The sequence below is a fragment of the Phocoena sinus genome, chromosome 16, assembly GCF_008692025.1.
Source record: "Phocoena sinus isolate mPhoSin1 chromosome 16, mPhoSin1.pri, whole genome shotgun sequence".
Taxonomy (NCBI): Eukaryota; Metazoa; Chordata; class Mammalia; order Artiodactyla; family Phocoenidae; genus Phocoena; species Phocoena sinus.
In genome coordinates, this window is record NC_045778.1 from 24,278,612 (window position 1) to 24,295,489 (window position 16,878).

Here is a 16,878-nt window from a genome sequence, read left to right on the forward strand (position 1 = left end):
TCAGACTCATCAAGAAAAAGAGGGAGAGGACTCAAATCAATAAAATTAGAAAGGAAAAAGGAGAAGTTACAACAGAAACCGCAGAAATACAAAGCATCCTAAGAGACTACTACAAGCAACTCTATGCCAATAAAATGGACAACCTGCAAGAAATGGACAAATTCTTAGAAAGGTATAAACTTCCAAGACTGAACCAGGAAGAAACAGAAAATAGGAACAGACCAATCACAAGTAATGAAATTGAAACTGTTATTAAAAATCTTCCAACAAACAAAAGGCCAGGACCAGATGGCTTCACAGGTGAATTCTATCAAACATTTAGAGAAGAGCTAACATCCATCCTTCTCAAACTCTTCCAAAAAATTGCAGAGGCAGGAACACTCCCAAACTCATTCTATGAGACCATCACCACCCTGATACCAAAACCAGACAAAGATACTACAAAAAAAGAAAATTACAGACCAATATCACTGATGAATATAGACGCAAAAGTCCTCAACAAAATACTAGCAAACAGAATCCAACAACACATTAAAAGGATCATACACCATGATCAAGTGGGATTTATCCCAGGGATGTAAGGATTCTTCAATATATGCAAATCAATCAATGTGATACACCATATTAACAAACTGAAGAATAAAAACCATATGATCATCTCATTAGATGCAGAAAAAGCTTCTGACAAAATGTAATACCCATTTATGATAAAGACTCTCCAGAAAGTGGGCATAGAGGGAACCTACCTCAACATAATAAAGGCCATAGAAGACAAACCCACAGCAAACATCATTCTCAATGGTGAAAAACTGAAGGCATTTCCTCTAAGATCAGGAACAAGACAAGGATGTCCACTCTCACCACTATTATTCAACATAGTTTTGGAAGTCCTAGCCACAGCAATCAGAGAAGAAAAAGAAATAAAAGGAATACAAATTGTAAACGAAGAAGTAAAACTGTCACTGTTTGCAGATGACATGATACTATACATAGAGAATCCTATAAATGCCACCAGAAAACTACTAGAGCTAATCAATGAATCTGGTAAAGTTGCAGGATACAAAATTAATGCACAGAAATCTCTTGCATTCCTATACACTAATGAAAAGTCTGAAAGAGAAATTAACACTCCCATTTACCATTGCAACAAAAAGAATAAAATACCTAGGAATAAACCTACCTAGGGAGACAAAAGACCTGTACACAGAAAACTATAAGACAATGATGAAAGAAATTAAAGATGATATCAACAGATGGAGAGATACACTATGTTCTTGGATTGGAAGAATCAGTATTGTGAATATGACTGTACTACCCAAAGCAATCTACAGATTCAACGCAATCCCTATCAAATTACCAATGGCAATTTTTACAGAACTAGAACAAAAAATCTTAAAATTTGTATGGAGACACAAAAGATCCCAAATAGCCAAAGCAGTCTTGAGGGAAAAAAATGGAGCTGGAGGAATCAGACTCCCTGACTTCAGACTATACTACAAAGCTACAGTAATCAAGACAATATGGTACTGGCACAAAAACAGAAACAAAGATCAATGGAACAAGATAGAATGCCCAGAGATAAACCCACGCACATATGGTCAACTAATCTATGACAAAGGAGGCAAGAATATACAATGGAGAAAAGACAGTCTCTTCAATAAGTGGTGCTGGAAAACTAGACAGCTACATATGTAAAAATGAAATTAGAACACTCCCTAACACCATACACAAAAATAAACTCAAAATTGATTAGAGACCTAAATGTAAGACTGGACACTATAAAACTCTTAGAGGAAAACATAGAAAGAACACTCTTTGACATAAATCACAGCAAGATCCTTTTTGATCCACCTCCTAGAGAAATGGAAATAAAAACAAAAATAAACAAATGGGACATAATGAAACTTAAAAGGTTTTGCACAGCAAAGGAAAGCATAAACAAGACAAAAAGACAACCCTCAGAATGGTACAAAATATTTGCAAATGAATCAACGGACAAAGAATTAATCTCCAAAATATATAAACAGCTCATGCAGCTCAATATTAAAGAAACAAACAACCCAATCCAAAAATGGGCAGAAGACCTAAATAGACATTTCTCCAAAGAAGACATACACATGGCCAAGAAACACATGAAAAGCTGCTCAACATCACTAATTATTAGAGAAATGCAAATCAAAACTACAATGAGGTATCACCTCACACCAGTTAGAATGGCCATCATCAGAAAATCTACAAACAACAAATGCTGGAGAGGGTGTGGAGAAAAGGGAACCCTCTTGCACTGTTGGTGGGAATGTAAATTGATATAGCCACTACGGAGAACAGTATGGAGGTTCCTTAAAAAACTAAAAATAGAATTACCATATGATACAGCAATCCCACTATCAGGCATATACCCAGAGAAAACCATAATTCAAAAAGACACATGCACCCCAATGTTCACTGCAGCACTATTTACAATAGCCAGGTCATAGAAGCAACCTAAATGCCCAGCAACAGACGAGTGGATAAAGAAGATGCAGTACATATATACAATGGAATATTTCTCAGCCATAAAAAGGAACAAAACTGAGCCATTTGTTGAGATGTGGATGGATCCAGAGACTGTCATACAGAGTAAAGTAAGTCAGAAAGAGAAAAACAAATATCGTACATTAATGCATGTATGTGGAACCTAGAAAAATGGTACAGATGAACCAGTTTGTAGGGCAGAAGTTGAGACACAGATGTAGAGAACAAACGTATGGACACCAAGGGGGGAAAGCCGCGGGGGAGGTGGGGATGGTGGTGGGCTAAACTGGGCGATTGGGATTGACATGTGTACACTGATGTGTATAAAATTGATGACTAATAAGAACCTGCTGTATAAAAAAATATATAAAATAAAATTCAAAAAAAAACTAATACTAAACTTTCTTTGGGTTATTTGTATGGAAATATGTTAATATAAATGTTTCAGACATTACATGGCAAAAAATAATCCATCAACAGATATAGATCTAGAATGCTATAATATTATACTAATGGATTAGCAGATAATGACTTTAAATAGCTATTATTTACAAGCTTAACTACTTTAAGGAAAACGTGAGGATACTGAAGAGGAAAAAGGACAATATCAAAAAGAAACAAATGGAACTTCAAGAGATTAAAAAAATAAGTGCAAAAATGAAAATTCCATTTGATGGGATTAAGAACAGATTAGACGCTTCAGAAAAAAACAGTGAATTTGAATACGCAGCCACAGAAACTATCCAAACTGAAGCAGAGTGAGGAAAAAAAAAGTCTGGAAAGCAAATGAACAGAGCTTCAGTAATCTGTACACCAACATCAATTAGTCTAATACAGGTGAAATTAGAGTTACAGAGACGAGGAAAAGGGAAGAAAAAAGATATTTGAGAAAATAATGCCTTAAAATTATACAAACTTGGAGCAACATTAGCAAGATGGCACACTGAGAAGATCCAGGCCCTTATTCCCCGACAGAAAGAGCAAATAAACAATAACATACAGACCAAAGCAGTTTTGGGAAAACTCCAGAAACCAATTAAAAATCAGCAACAACCAAGCAAATGCCTAACCAAAGGAAAGCTGCACTCAAAATGGTAGGAAATTTCATCTATCCTTTGCCCTAAACCCCTTCCCTAGGACATTACAACAGGTCAGAAGGAAGCCACACAACTCCTGCTCCTCCATCAGGGCAGAAGGAAGAGTGAAAGTTGTTTGCAATGTTCTGGCTTGTTAGGAGGCTGCCTGAGGAACTGGTTTCTGTCTTGCCTAACTTGGAGTGCAGTTTGGAACAGTGGTATAATCTGGTTATCAGGTTGGAGGCCACTATAAGAAATGTTAATTACCTGCAGAGGGAGAGAAGGAACTACAGGAGACAGCAGATCTTCAGGTGCCTGGGGACAAGAGATTACAGGCAGAGGAATACAAGAGAACAACTAAAGCTCTAAGAGGAAGCACTGGGGTGAGAGCTTAGAGAAATTAAGGCATTTAAAAGCAGCCGTGTGTGTGTGTGTGTGTGTGTGTGTGTGTGTGTGTGTGTGTGTGTGTGTGTGTACACACATACAGGAGAACTGGAACAAAAGCACAAATACAGGCCAAGGAAGATGCATCCCCAGAAAAGGTTTGAGAGGACCCTGAAATAAACCTGAGACAATTTAAGCACCAAAATGATTAAGCACAACAGTAAATTATAAGCCCTTGAGAAAAAAATATAATTTATGAAATCACACAAATAACAAATAAATTTAAAAGTAAGGGGAGGGGCTTCCCTGGTGGCACAGTGGTTAAGAATCCACCTGCCAATGCAGAGGACATAGGTTAGAGCCCTAGTCCAGGAAGATCCCACATGCCACGGAGCAACTAAGCCCATGTGCCACAACTACTGAGCCTGTGCTCTAGAGCCCGGGCTCTGTAACAAGAGAAGCCACTTCAATGAGAAGAAGCCTGTGAACCGCAAGGAACAGTAGCCCCTGCTCGCTGCAACTAGAGAAAGACCATGCGCAGCAACAAAGACCCAATGCAGCCAAAAATAAAATAAATAAATTTATAAAAAATAAAAAGAGATTTAAAAATAAATAAATAAAAGTAAGGGGAGAAGAAAGGTCCCCTGCTTACAACAGAATGTAGAAAGCTGAATACTAAATGTAGAACAAGCGCTAGAAACATTTTGCAACCATCATGGTAAAGATCAGATAAGGAGCTTCCCTGATGGCACAGCGGCTGAGAATCCGCCTGCCAGTGCAGGAGACACAGGTTCGAGCCCTGGTCCAGGAAGATCCCACATGCCGCAGAGCAGCTAAGCCCATGTGCCACAACTACTGAGCCTGCACTCTAGAGCCTGCGAGGCACCACTACTGAGCCTGCGTGCCACAACTACTGAAGTCCATGAGCCTAGAGCCCATGCTCCACAACAAGAGAAGTCACTGCAATGAGAAGCCCGTGCACCACAACGAAGAGTAGCCCCCGCTCACCGCAACTAGAGAAAAGCCCACGTGCAGCAACAAAGACACAATGCAGCCAAAAATAAATTAATTAATTAATTAACGAATTAATTTTTTAAAAATCAGGTAAGAATCACCAGTGGATGCTAAGCCTGGGTTTTTTTTTTTTTTTTTTAATTCCAGAGGTTCCAAAAAGCAAAACTTGTATTTGCCACATACTGGCAGCTATTTTCATAGCATTTGCACTGTACTAGATATTATAAGTAAGCTAGAGATGATTTAAAGTATACAAGAGGATGTGCGTAGGTTATATGCAAATACTATGCCATTTTATATGTGACTTGATCATCTGTGGATTTTGGTATCCACAGGGGATCCTGGAACCACCACCTACAGATACCAAGACACAACTATATTTGCATGTTCTTAGAGTATCTCCCTGCAGAGTGCTTATTAGTTGCAAGGAAGATATAAAATACAGTTATTATACTTAGAAGCAATTTGGGCAATATCTTGACTAGATGTAACATCACGTACGAAAAACAGATGAATGCTGTATGTCCCCAGGTGTGATATCCTCAGAAGGACACAACATCACCTATGCAGTACTCTAACTGAGAAAACATAATATCAACTTAAACATGAGGACAAAGACAAAACATAAGACAAATGCGAAAAAGAATGCTCTGTTGTTTCAAAAAGGTTGGAAGAGATGCATTCTTCAAATATGTCAATAACATAAAAGTCAGAACGGCTATGAAATATTCCACATAAAAGAGGTTAAAGGGGGCTTCCCTGGTGGCGCAGTGGTTGAGAGTCCGCCTGCCGATGCAGGGGACACGGGTTTGCGCCCCGGTCCGGGAAGATCCCACATGCCACGGAGCGGCTGGGCCTGTGAGCCATGGCCGTTGGGCTTGCGTGTCCGGAGCCTGTGCTCCGCAACAGGAGAGGCCACAGCAGTGAGAGGCCCACGTACCACAAAAACAAACAAAAAAAGATTAACAAAGTTTAATACCCAGTTGCGATTTTTTTTAATTCTCAGCAAACTAGGAACAGAATGGAATTTCCTCAACCAGATAAAGGGCATCGGTAAAAACCCTACAGCTTACATTAAACTTAATGATAAAAGATTGAATACTTTCCCCCTACGATGATCAAGAACAAAGGAAAGAATGTCCCCTCTCACCACTTCTATTCAACACTATATTGGAGGTCCTAGCCATACTAAGTGAAGTAAGTCAGAAAGAGAAAGACAAATATCATATGGTATCACTTACATATGAAATCTAAAATGTGATACAAATTAACTTATTTATAAAACAAACTCACAGACACAGAAAACAAATTTATGATTACCAAAGGGAAAAGGTGATTGGGGAGAAATAAATTAGGAGTTTGGGATTAGCATATACAAACTACTATATACAAAATAAATAAACAAAAAGGTCCTACTGTATAGCACAGGGAACTATATTCAATATCCTGTAATAAGCCATAATGGAAAAGAATATGAAAAAGAATATGTATATGTATGTATAAATGAATCACTTTGCTGTCCACCAGAAACTAACAAAACATTGTAAATCAACAATACTTCAATTAAAAATATAAAAAAGACACCACCAAATGTTGGCAAGAATGTGGAACAACCTAAACTCTCATATATCATTTGTGGTAGGAAGAGGCACCACCACGCTGGGAATAGTTCTAAGTTTTCTATAAAACTAAACATATATCTGCACTTGATCCAACAATTATACTCCTAAGTACTTGCCCAAGAGGAATAAAAACATATACTTAACACAAAGATTTTTGTACAAATGATTAAAATAGCTTCATTTATAAGAGCCAAAGACTAGAAACCACCCAAATAGTTGAATGGATAAACAAATTTTGGTACATTCATGCAAAGGAATATACTTAGCAATAAAAAGAAATGAACTACTGTAACACACACCAACATGAATGATGCTCAAAAATGTTATGCTGAACAAAAAAGAAGCCACACAAAACACTATATACTGGGGACTTCCCTGGTGGTCCAGTGGTTAAGACTCTGTGCTTCCAATGCAAGGCGCGTGGGTTTGATCCCTGGTTGGGGAACTAAGATCCTACATGCTGCACAGTGCGACCAAAGAATTAAAAAAAAAAAAGACTATATACTGCATAATTCCATTTATATGAAATTCTAACAAAGGGAAATCCAGTAGTAACAGACAGCAGATAAGTGGTTGCCTGGAATCACTAGTAGGAGATTAGATAGCAGGAAGCGGAAGTGGCTGCAAAGAGGTAGTGTAAGGGAACTTTTTGGGGTGATGGAAATGTTTACATCTTGTTTTTGATGGTTGTTGCACTGTTGTACATGTCTGTCAAAATTCATCAAAGCATACTCTTAAAATGGGTGCATTATATTGTTTGTAAGTTGTAACTCAAAAAGGCAGATTTTTAAAATAAAATGGAAAAAACTATCAAAAAATTTTAAGTTTACATTCCCTTAACCCATGTATTCCAGTTCTAAGAAATTATCCCAAAATGTACCTCAAAGAAACCATCAGCCAAGAACACAAAGATGCATTTACAAAAATGTTCTTTATAGCATTATTTAATAGAAATAATTTCTTTCAATGGTCCATCAATAGGGTATTAATTAAATAAGTTAGGGTACATTCATAGACTAGGATACTTCATAGCAATTAGAAGCAGCAATTAGATTTACTTATATTGACCTGAAACATGTTGTTAAATCGAAAAAGTAGGGAGGTTCCTAGTGGCTTAGTGGTTAGGATTCCAGGCTCTCACTGCTGGGGCCCGGGTTCAGTCTCTGGTCAGGGAACTGAGATCCCACAAGCTGCATGGCGTGGCCAAAAAAAATCAAAAAGGTAGTTACAAAACAGTGTGTGTAACTTAATTTTAATAAATGTATATAATACATACATATGTAAATTCAAAAACGTATGAGCCAACTTTATACCAAGAGGTGTCATCTTTTTCTTATATGTAAGAGAATGCTGAGACCACTCCTATTTTAGAGATGAAGAAACTCTCATCAGAGATGTCAAATGAGTGTCAGAGAAATCAAAACAAGACTGAGGGCCACATAGTCTTTCAGGAAACAACTGCTATCTCAATGAACAGGCATACATTCTTCAAAGTTTCTACAAAGGAACTCTGCTAAGTTGGAAAAATAAAAGCAGAGTACCAGGGACTTCCCTGGTGGCGAAGTGGTTGAGAATCCGCCTGCCAATGCAGGGGACATGGGTTCGAGCCCTCGCCCGGGAAGATCCCACATGCCCTGGAGCAACTAAGCCCATGCACCACAGCTACTGAGCCTGCGCTCTACAGCCTTCTAACCACAACTACTGAGCCTGCGTGCTACAAATACTGAAGCCCACGTGCCTAGACCCCATGCTCCGCAACAAGAGAAGCACCACAATGAGAAACCCATGCACCGCAACAAAGAGCAGCCCCGCTTGCCGCAACTAGAGAAAGCCCACGTCCAGCAACAAAGACCCAATGCAGCCAAAAATAAATAATAAATACATTTATATTAAAAAAAAAAAAGCAGAGTACCAGTGGAAAACGCCTACATGGTTTTACCGTCATCTGTCGTTCTAACATCAGAATGAAATTCAGTAAAAACCTTCTTCCATATAGTAAGTAGATAGGGCTTCCCTGGTGGCCCAGTGGTTGAGAGTCCGCCTGCCGATGCGGGGGACGCGGGTTCGTGCCCTGGTCTGGGAGGATCCCACGTGCCGTGGAGCGGCTGGGCCAGTGAGCCATGGCCGCTGAGTCTGCGCGTCCAGAGCCTGTGCTCCGCAACAGGAGAGGCCACAACAGTGAGAGGCCCGCGAACCGCAAATAAATAAATAAATAAATAAATAAGTAGATAATGGTCTCTTATTAACACTTTTATGCTGTGCTTACTTCCCTGCTGTTAGCAGGACTTGATTTAAAAGCAGGAAGGCATACCCTGAGAAAACCATAATTCAAAAAGAGTCATGTACCAAAATGTTCATTGCAGCTCTGTTTACAATAGCCAGGACATGGAAGCAACCTAAGTGTCCATCATCGGATGAATGGATAAAGAAGATGTGGCACATATATACAATGGAATATTACTCAGCCATAAAAAGAAACGAAATTGAGATATTTGTAGTGAGGTAGATGGACCTAGAGTCTGTCATATAGAGTGAAGTTAAGTCAGAAAGAGAAAAACAAATACCGTATGCTAACACATACATATGGAACCTCAGAAAAAAAAAAAAAAGGTCATTAAGAACCTAGGGGTAAGACTGGAATAAAGACACAGACCTACTAGAGAATGGACTCGATGATATGGGGAGGGGGAACGGTAAGCTGTGACAAAGTGAGAGAGTGGCATGGACATATATACAGTACCAAACGTAAAATAGATAGCTAGTGGGAAGCAGCCGCATAGCACAAGGAGGTCAGCTCGGTGCTCTGTGACCACCTAGAGGGGTGGGATAGGGAGGGTGGGAGGGAGGGAGACGCAAGAGGGAAGAGATATGGAAACATATGTATATGTATAACTGATTCACTTTGTTATAAAGCAGAAACTAACACACCACTGTAAAGCAATTATACTCCAATAAAGATGTTAAAAAAATAAATAAATAAATAAATAAATAAAATAAAAGCAGGAAGAAGACAATGTCAGTATGGAGTCTCCCTGAAAGCAGGAAGGAAGTACTTTGGACTGATTAAGGCCAGCATGACATTCATAGTGGCCAATCTCATTCCAGCTGAGTTAAAGTAATCATTCCAATATTTGCTCCCTGTCAGCCCTTGTCAGGATCCAAAAGAAAACTGAGAAACTGTTCACACATATACACACACACACAGAAAGAAAAAGGCTAATTTATTATAATCTGCTTGTCAAATATCAAGTATTTGTAATACTCCAAAAAATAAATAATCACTGAGCTTCAGTAAGTGGTATTTACAAGGCAAAACAACTCCAAAACTTACCAGCACCACCCCCACAAAATTTACTTCCACTTTTTTTTTTTAAACACCTTTACTGGAGTATAATTGCTTTACATTGTTGTTAGTTGCTACTGTATAACAAAGTGAATCGGCTGTATGTATACATATATCCCCGTATCTCCTCCCTCTTGCGTCTCCCTCCCACCCTCCCTAACGCACCCCTCTAGGTGGTCACAAAGCACCGAGCTGATCTCCCTGTGCTATGAGGCTGCTTCCCACTAGCTATCTATTTTACATTTGGTAGTGTACATATGTCCATGCCACTCTCTCACTTCGTCCCAGCTTACCCTTCCCCCACCCCGTGTTCTCAAGTCCATTCTCTACATCTGTGTCTTTATAACTTCAGCGTTCTTGATCTTCTCCTACCCGACCCTCCACTCCCACTAAGAATGAAATCATCTTGCTATGAAATGTTAAGAGGAAAAAAGATACTGATGGTTTACTAATGACAATTAGTAATATTCTGACGGTTTACTAATCATATATATGTATGCATACACATATATAGTATTTGTGTATTGAACTTATAAATGTACCTTTGTTCAAGCACATAAATGCCAAAGAAGTCATCTAAAAATAGATTATACAATTCTATACTGTCTACTCACATTTGCCCAGTCTGAATCTTCTCACCATCATAGCCTCCTTCTTAAATAATTAAGTTGACCAACTGTCACCCCCTGTCCCATAAAAGTACTTGGATTCTAATACTTCTATATCTGCATACCTATATCTCACTATATTCTAAAACCTAAGACCCAGCTTGAGCAATGTGGACAGGACAAACAAGAGAAGGGAAAAAGAGAAGGAAGAAAGGATTTTGTAAAAATTTTCACCAAAAACATTTTCACTGACCTTGCCCACAGCTATCAAATATAGCACTCACCTACTCTGAATACTCCAAGTAATACTAACAATTTTAACCTAACCAGCCATAAAAATATCAGGAGTAGCAGTCACCATTTATTAAATGCTTATTCTGTATCAAGCACCATGCTGAGTACTATATGTTATCTCATTTAATCCTTCCTACAACTCTCCAAAGCAGGCTGTAAAAATTTGGAGAGGTTCACTTGCTCAAGTCTACATAGATAGAGGAATCCAGAATCAGATGTATGTCCATCTGTCTCAAGAACCAAAATAAATAAATAAATAAATACTAACCACACTTCTATTTTATTCCACATGCTTTTATTCCTCTCTTTATTACAGGATTAAAAAACAGAGCATGGGGCTTCCCTGGTGGCGCAGTGGTTAAAAATCTGCCTGCCAATGCAGGGAACACAGGTTCGAGCCCTGGCCTGGGAATATCCCACATGCCACAGAGCAACTAAGCCTGTGTCACACAACTACTGAGCCTGTGCTCTAGAGCCCGTGAGCCACAACTACTGAGGCTGCATGCCACAACTACTGAAGCCCGGGAGCCTAGAGCCCCTGCTCCACAACAAGAGAAGCCTGCGCACCGCAAGGAAGAGCAGCCCCCGCTCGCAGCAACTAGAGAAAGCCCGCGTGCAGCAACGAAGACTCAATGCAGCCAAAAATAAAAATAAATAAAATAAGTAAATTTTAAATAAATACATAAAAAGAAAGCACAGCATGGACATCCATATGCAAAAAAATGAACCCCGACCTAAACTTTACAACTTACACAAAAATTAACTAGGTCACAGATCTAAATATAAAAAAGCAAAACCATGAAAATTCTAAGGGAAAACATTTGTGACTTAGGGTTAGGCAAAAAGTTCTTATATATGACATCAAAAGTTCAAACCATAAAAGAAAAATTAATAAATTGGACTTCATCAAAATTTAAAACTTTTGCTCTGTAAAAGTCACTGATAAGAGAATGAAGAGATAAGCTACAGACTGGGGAAAATATCTGGAAATCACATATCTTTGAAAGGACTTGTAACCAGAATATATATAAAAGAACTCTCAAAACTCAACAGTAAGAAAACAGTTTTAAGTTGTGTAAAAGATAAGAATACCTCACCAAAGCAGATAAAAGAATGGCAAAAAGGCACATTAAAAAAGATGCTCAGGGCTTCCCTGGTGGCACAGTGGTTGAGAATCCGCCTGCTAACGCAGGGGACACGGGTTCGATCCCTGGTCTGGGAGGATCCCACATGCCGCAGACCAACTGGGCCCGTGAGCCACAACTACTGAGGCTGCAAGTCTGGAGCCTGTGCTCCACAACAAAAGACTGCGACAGTGAGAGGCCCATGCACCGCGATGAAGAGGGGCCCCCGCTCACTGCAACTGGAGAAAGCCCTTGTACAGAAACGAAGACCCAACACAGCCAAAAATAAATAAATACATATAAAAAAAAATGTTCAACATCATTAGCCATTAGAGAAATACAAATTAAAACCACAATAAGAGAGACTTCTCTAGTTGCAGAGTGGTTAAGAATCCGCCTGCTGGGCTTCCCTGGTGGCGCAGTGGTTGAAAGTCCGCCTGCCGATGCAGGGGACACGGGTTCGTGGCCCAGTCTGGGAGGATCCCACATGCCGCGTAGCGGCTGGGCCCGTGAGCCATGGCCGCTGGGCCTGCGCGTCCGGAGCCTGCGCTCCACAACGGGAGAGGCCACAACAGTGAGAGGCCCGTGTACCGCAAAAAAAAAAAAAAAAAAAAAAGCATCTGCCTGCCAATGCAAGGGACACGGGTTTGATCCCTGCTCGGAGAAGATCCTACATGCCACGGAGCAACTAAGCCCATGCACCACAACTACCGAGCCTGCGTTCTGGAGCCCACGAGCCTCAACTAGTGAGCCCAAGTGCTGCAACTAGTGAAGCCCGCACACCTAGAGCCTGTGCTCTGCAACAAGAGAAGCCACCACAATGAGAAGCCTGCACACTGCAATGAAGAGTAGCCCCTGCTCGCCGCAACTAGAGAAAGCCCACACACAGCAACAAAGACCCAATGCAGCCAAAAAAAAAAAATAACAAAACACAATAACATATCACTACACACTTATTAGAATGGCTCAAATGAAAATGCCAGCACCACCAAATGCTGGCAAGGGTGCAGAACAACTGGAATTCTCTTATGCTGTTGATGGGAATGCATAGTACAGGCACTCTGAGAAACAGTTTGGTAGTTTCTTATGAAGTTAAACATATACCTACCATATAACCCAGCAATCCCACTCCTGGATATTTACTTTAAAGAAATGAAAACTATGTTCACATAAAAACCTGTACACAGATGTTTATAGTAGTTCTATTCATAACTGCCAAAAACTGGAAACAAATTAATGAGAGGGGACAAACTAGTGAAACATACCACAACTCAGATGAACCTGAAAGCCAAAACCAATCTCAAAAGGTTACATACTGTATGATTCCACTTATATGACATTCTCAGGAAGACAACACTATAGTAACCAAGAAGAGATCAGTGATTGCCAAAGTATGGGGTGAGGAAGAGGTGACTGTAAGAGACAACACGAGGAAGTTTTTTGGGGGAGTAGAGCTCTTCTGTATCCTGATTGTGGTAGGTGGCTACAGAAATCTATACATGCGTTAAAATGCATAAAAATACACCCACAAAGTGCAGAATAGTGTGGATATTAGGATGATCCCTTTGTGTCTTCAACATCCTTTAAAGGATATTTCTGTAACATAGAAACTTATGTGCTTATATGTCTATATATTTTTTGCAGTTCAGAATTAAAAGAAACCGTTAGAAATGGTTCCCTTTTTCAGTGGGAGAAGAGACTTGTATCTTTCTACTGTTTGAATTATGAGTCATTTTTGTACTCTTCTTTATATTTTTTCTTTAACTTTTTGTTTTGTTCTGTTTGCTGCTTACCATGGAGCACTTCTCCAGTACTTCCTCCTGGAACTTCAGAAATCGCTCCTGAACCTCAGCTTCATTGAGGAAAAAGGCAAGGAAGTGAGTGAAGGGCTGCTTTCTTCTAAAAGTGAGCAAAAGAACATCAATCCGAGTTCGGGCTGAAATTACACCACTTCGATGCTGGCCAGTGATTACTGTAAGCAAAAAAAAAAAGGCAAATATTAAAATGCTCAAGGACCATCAAATGGTTGTAAAATAGGTGACCTCTTGAAACTGTCAGCTCTGGAGAATAAAATTGTCATGAATGTGTACATAATTCTTAACAGGGGACAGTACCAAGGGTAAGAAAGCTGTTAATGAATTCAGTCTAAGCAGAATGAGGTTTAAAAGCAGAATAACCTCAAGGCCATCTGATGAAGTAGAGAAATGAGTTCAAAAGCTACAAGCAATCCCTCATACCTTGCTGGTATGAATGTAAAATGGTACAGTTGCTATGGAAAAGTTTGGCAGTTCTTTCAAAAGGTACACAGAAAAATACCATGTGACCCAGGAATTCACTCCTAGATAGAAACTCAAAGGAAGTAAAAACAGGTGTTCAAAGAAAAAACCTGTACAGGGACTTCCCTGGTGGCACAGCAGTTAAGAATCCATCTGCCAATGCAGGGGACACGGGTTCGAGCCCTGGTTCAGGAAGATCCCACATGCCACAGAGCAACTAAGCCTGTGCACCACAACTAATAAGCCTGTGCTCTAGAGCCCGTGAACCACAACTACTGAGCCCACGTGCCACAACTACTGAAGTCCGCGTGCCTAGAGCCCGTGCTCCACAACAAGAGAAGCCACTGCAATGAGAAGCCCGCGCACTGCAACGAAGAGTAGCCCCCGTTGCTCACCACAACTAGAGAAAAGCCCGCATGCAGAACGAAGACCCAACACAGCCAAAAATTAATTAATTAATTAATTAATTAAGTTTTTTTAAAATGTCATTAAAGTCCTAAAGCTAAAGTTTGCTGAAGTTACCAAGGGGCTGGGGAAAATTCTAGCACTTCATTGTCCAAAACAGGAGCCCACACGCAGCTAGTTAAATTAAAAGTTAAATGAATTAGAATGAAGCAGTATTTAAACTTCAGTTCCTCAGTCACACTAGCCACATTTCAAGTAATCACAGTCCCGTGTGGCTAGTGGCTCCTGCACTGGACAGTGCAGATACACAACATGTTCACAATCACAGAAAGTTCTCCTGGACAGCACTGCTCTAAAGTCAACTGCTACTTACCTGCCACAGTGATTATTCTTACACAGCACAAAATGAAAAGAGTACTTATTTTTTTCTCCTAAAACTTAATACAACCTATGAGTGATTATGGAAAATGGATTATTGGAGGCTGCTGCACTTATTCGACATTGAAGAAGTCCTACTGCTTTAGGATGAGTTTTTTAAAATTCTGTCCCTCCAGTGCCTCTCACTCAAAGCCACTTTACAACACAAGCCTATGCCCTTGGTTCACATTGTTGCTTTAGTACAGACACTTTCTGATGTAATTTCTATTGCTAAACTACTCTTCCTCACCTGACTAGTTATTTGAATCAGGTTGTTGTTTTAATTATTATTCTTACTATTTCCTTCCTAGTCTACAAAGCAAGATAAAAACAGAGAACAATATGGAAAGGTCTGAACTTTATTTCAAATTTGCTGATCCCACTGGTTTTCTCTAATTCTAACTTGAAATAATTCACAACTTCATTTCAAGCTACTGAAGCATGAAAGAAATTTCCTCGTCCACAACAAAATCTGGAAGCTTTATTCCATCAGTGCGTGGTGAAGTATAAAATTAAGGCCCAGGTACTTAATCAAGATAAGGTTGTATGACTACATCTTTCTTCATTTGGGAGACTGACACCGATATAAAAAGGCCAATAGCTACAGAACCACGTAAAGAATATAGTCACCAAACACCTCAGTTGGGTCACATTATTCCATACACACACACAAGTGATTCCAAATATAACATATATATTGGGTCTCACCAATTTCTCCTTCTTGTCCAGGCTTAGGAATGCTTATGGAAGTTTTGGTCTCCACTTCTAGTTTCTTCCTAGTGTCGCCCCTCTTTCCAACTATATGCCTATAACATAAAGAAAATTAATTAACGTAAATCAAAATGTTCAAGAATAAAGAACTCTGGGGCTTCCCTGGTGGCGCAGTGGTTGGGAGTCTGCCTGCCGATGCAGGGGACACGGGTTCGTGCCCCGGTCCGGGAGGATCCCACGTGCCGCGGAGCGGCTGGGCCCGTGAGCCATGGCCGCTGAGCCTGCGCGTCTGGAGCCTGTGCTCCGCAACGGGAGAGGCCACAACAGTGAGAGGCCCGCATACTGCCAAAAAAAAAAAAAAAGAATAAAGAACTCCATCATGTTTAAATCATACGTGGCCAGAGACACTCCCTCATAGAAAAGTGCTTCAGTAAAAACTCAGTATCTGTAGGGGAAATTACAAATCATACAGCTTTATAGAACATACTGCATTACACTCATTGGCAAAATGATATCCTACAGCCAATTCAACCACGTAGAAAGAATAACTATGCTCAATGCCTGCTTGCTTCTCAAAACTATATTCAGAGACTTCCCTGGTGGTGCAGTGGTTAAGAATCCGCCTGCCAATGCAGGAGACACGGGTTCGAGCCCTGGTCCAGGAAGATCCCACATGCCACGGAGCAACCAAGCCTGTGCGCCACAACTACTGAGCCTGGGCTCTAGAGCCCGCGAGCCACAACTACTGAAGCCCACGCGCCACAACTACTGAAGCCCACGTGCCTAGAGCCCATGCTCCACAACAAGAGAAGCCACCACAACGAAAAGTAGCCCCCACTCGCCACAAGTAGAGAAAGCCCGCGGGCATCAACAAAGACCTAACACACCCAAAAATAAATAAATAACTACGTTCAAAATCTGGGTCTGCAGTTCAGTGAAAGGAAAGCTGGCACAGTCTCACAGGGCACTTGACTGGGTCTACAGTTTGAAGGGGGAAAACCTCGTTCTCTTAGAGAGCAAAAATTACATTATGAGTTCATCCTAAGGGAATTATCCTTAATTAATTAAATAAAGGTAAAGAGCTTAGCAA

General features: G+C 40.2%; 1 protein-coding gene across 6 annotated transcripts in view; it reads right to left on the reverse strand.

The window, feature by feature from the left end:
- ASCC1 (activating signal cointegrator 1 complex subunit 1) overlaps positions 1–16,878 on the reverse strand; it is a 106,005-nt gene that overhangs the window by 82,675 nt on the left and 6,452 nt on the right. For all 6 annotated transcript variants that reach the window (XM_032607281.1, XM_032607280.1, XM_032607278.1 and 3 more), the window contains exons 4-5: positions 15,786–15,883; positions 13,773–13,951 (exon numbers count right to left, since the gene is read on the reverse strand). In XM_032607281.1, the coding sequence (XP_032463172.1) occupies positions 13,773–13,951; positions 15,786–15,883 (277 nt within the window). The remainder of the gene's footprint in view (positions 1–13,772; positions 13,952–15,785; positions 15,884–16,878) is intronic.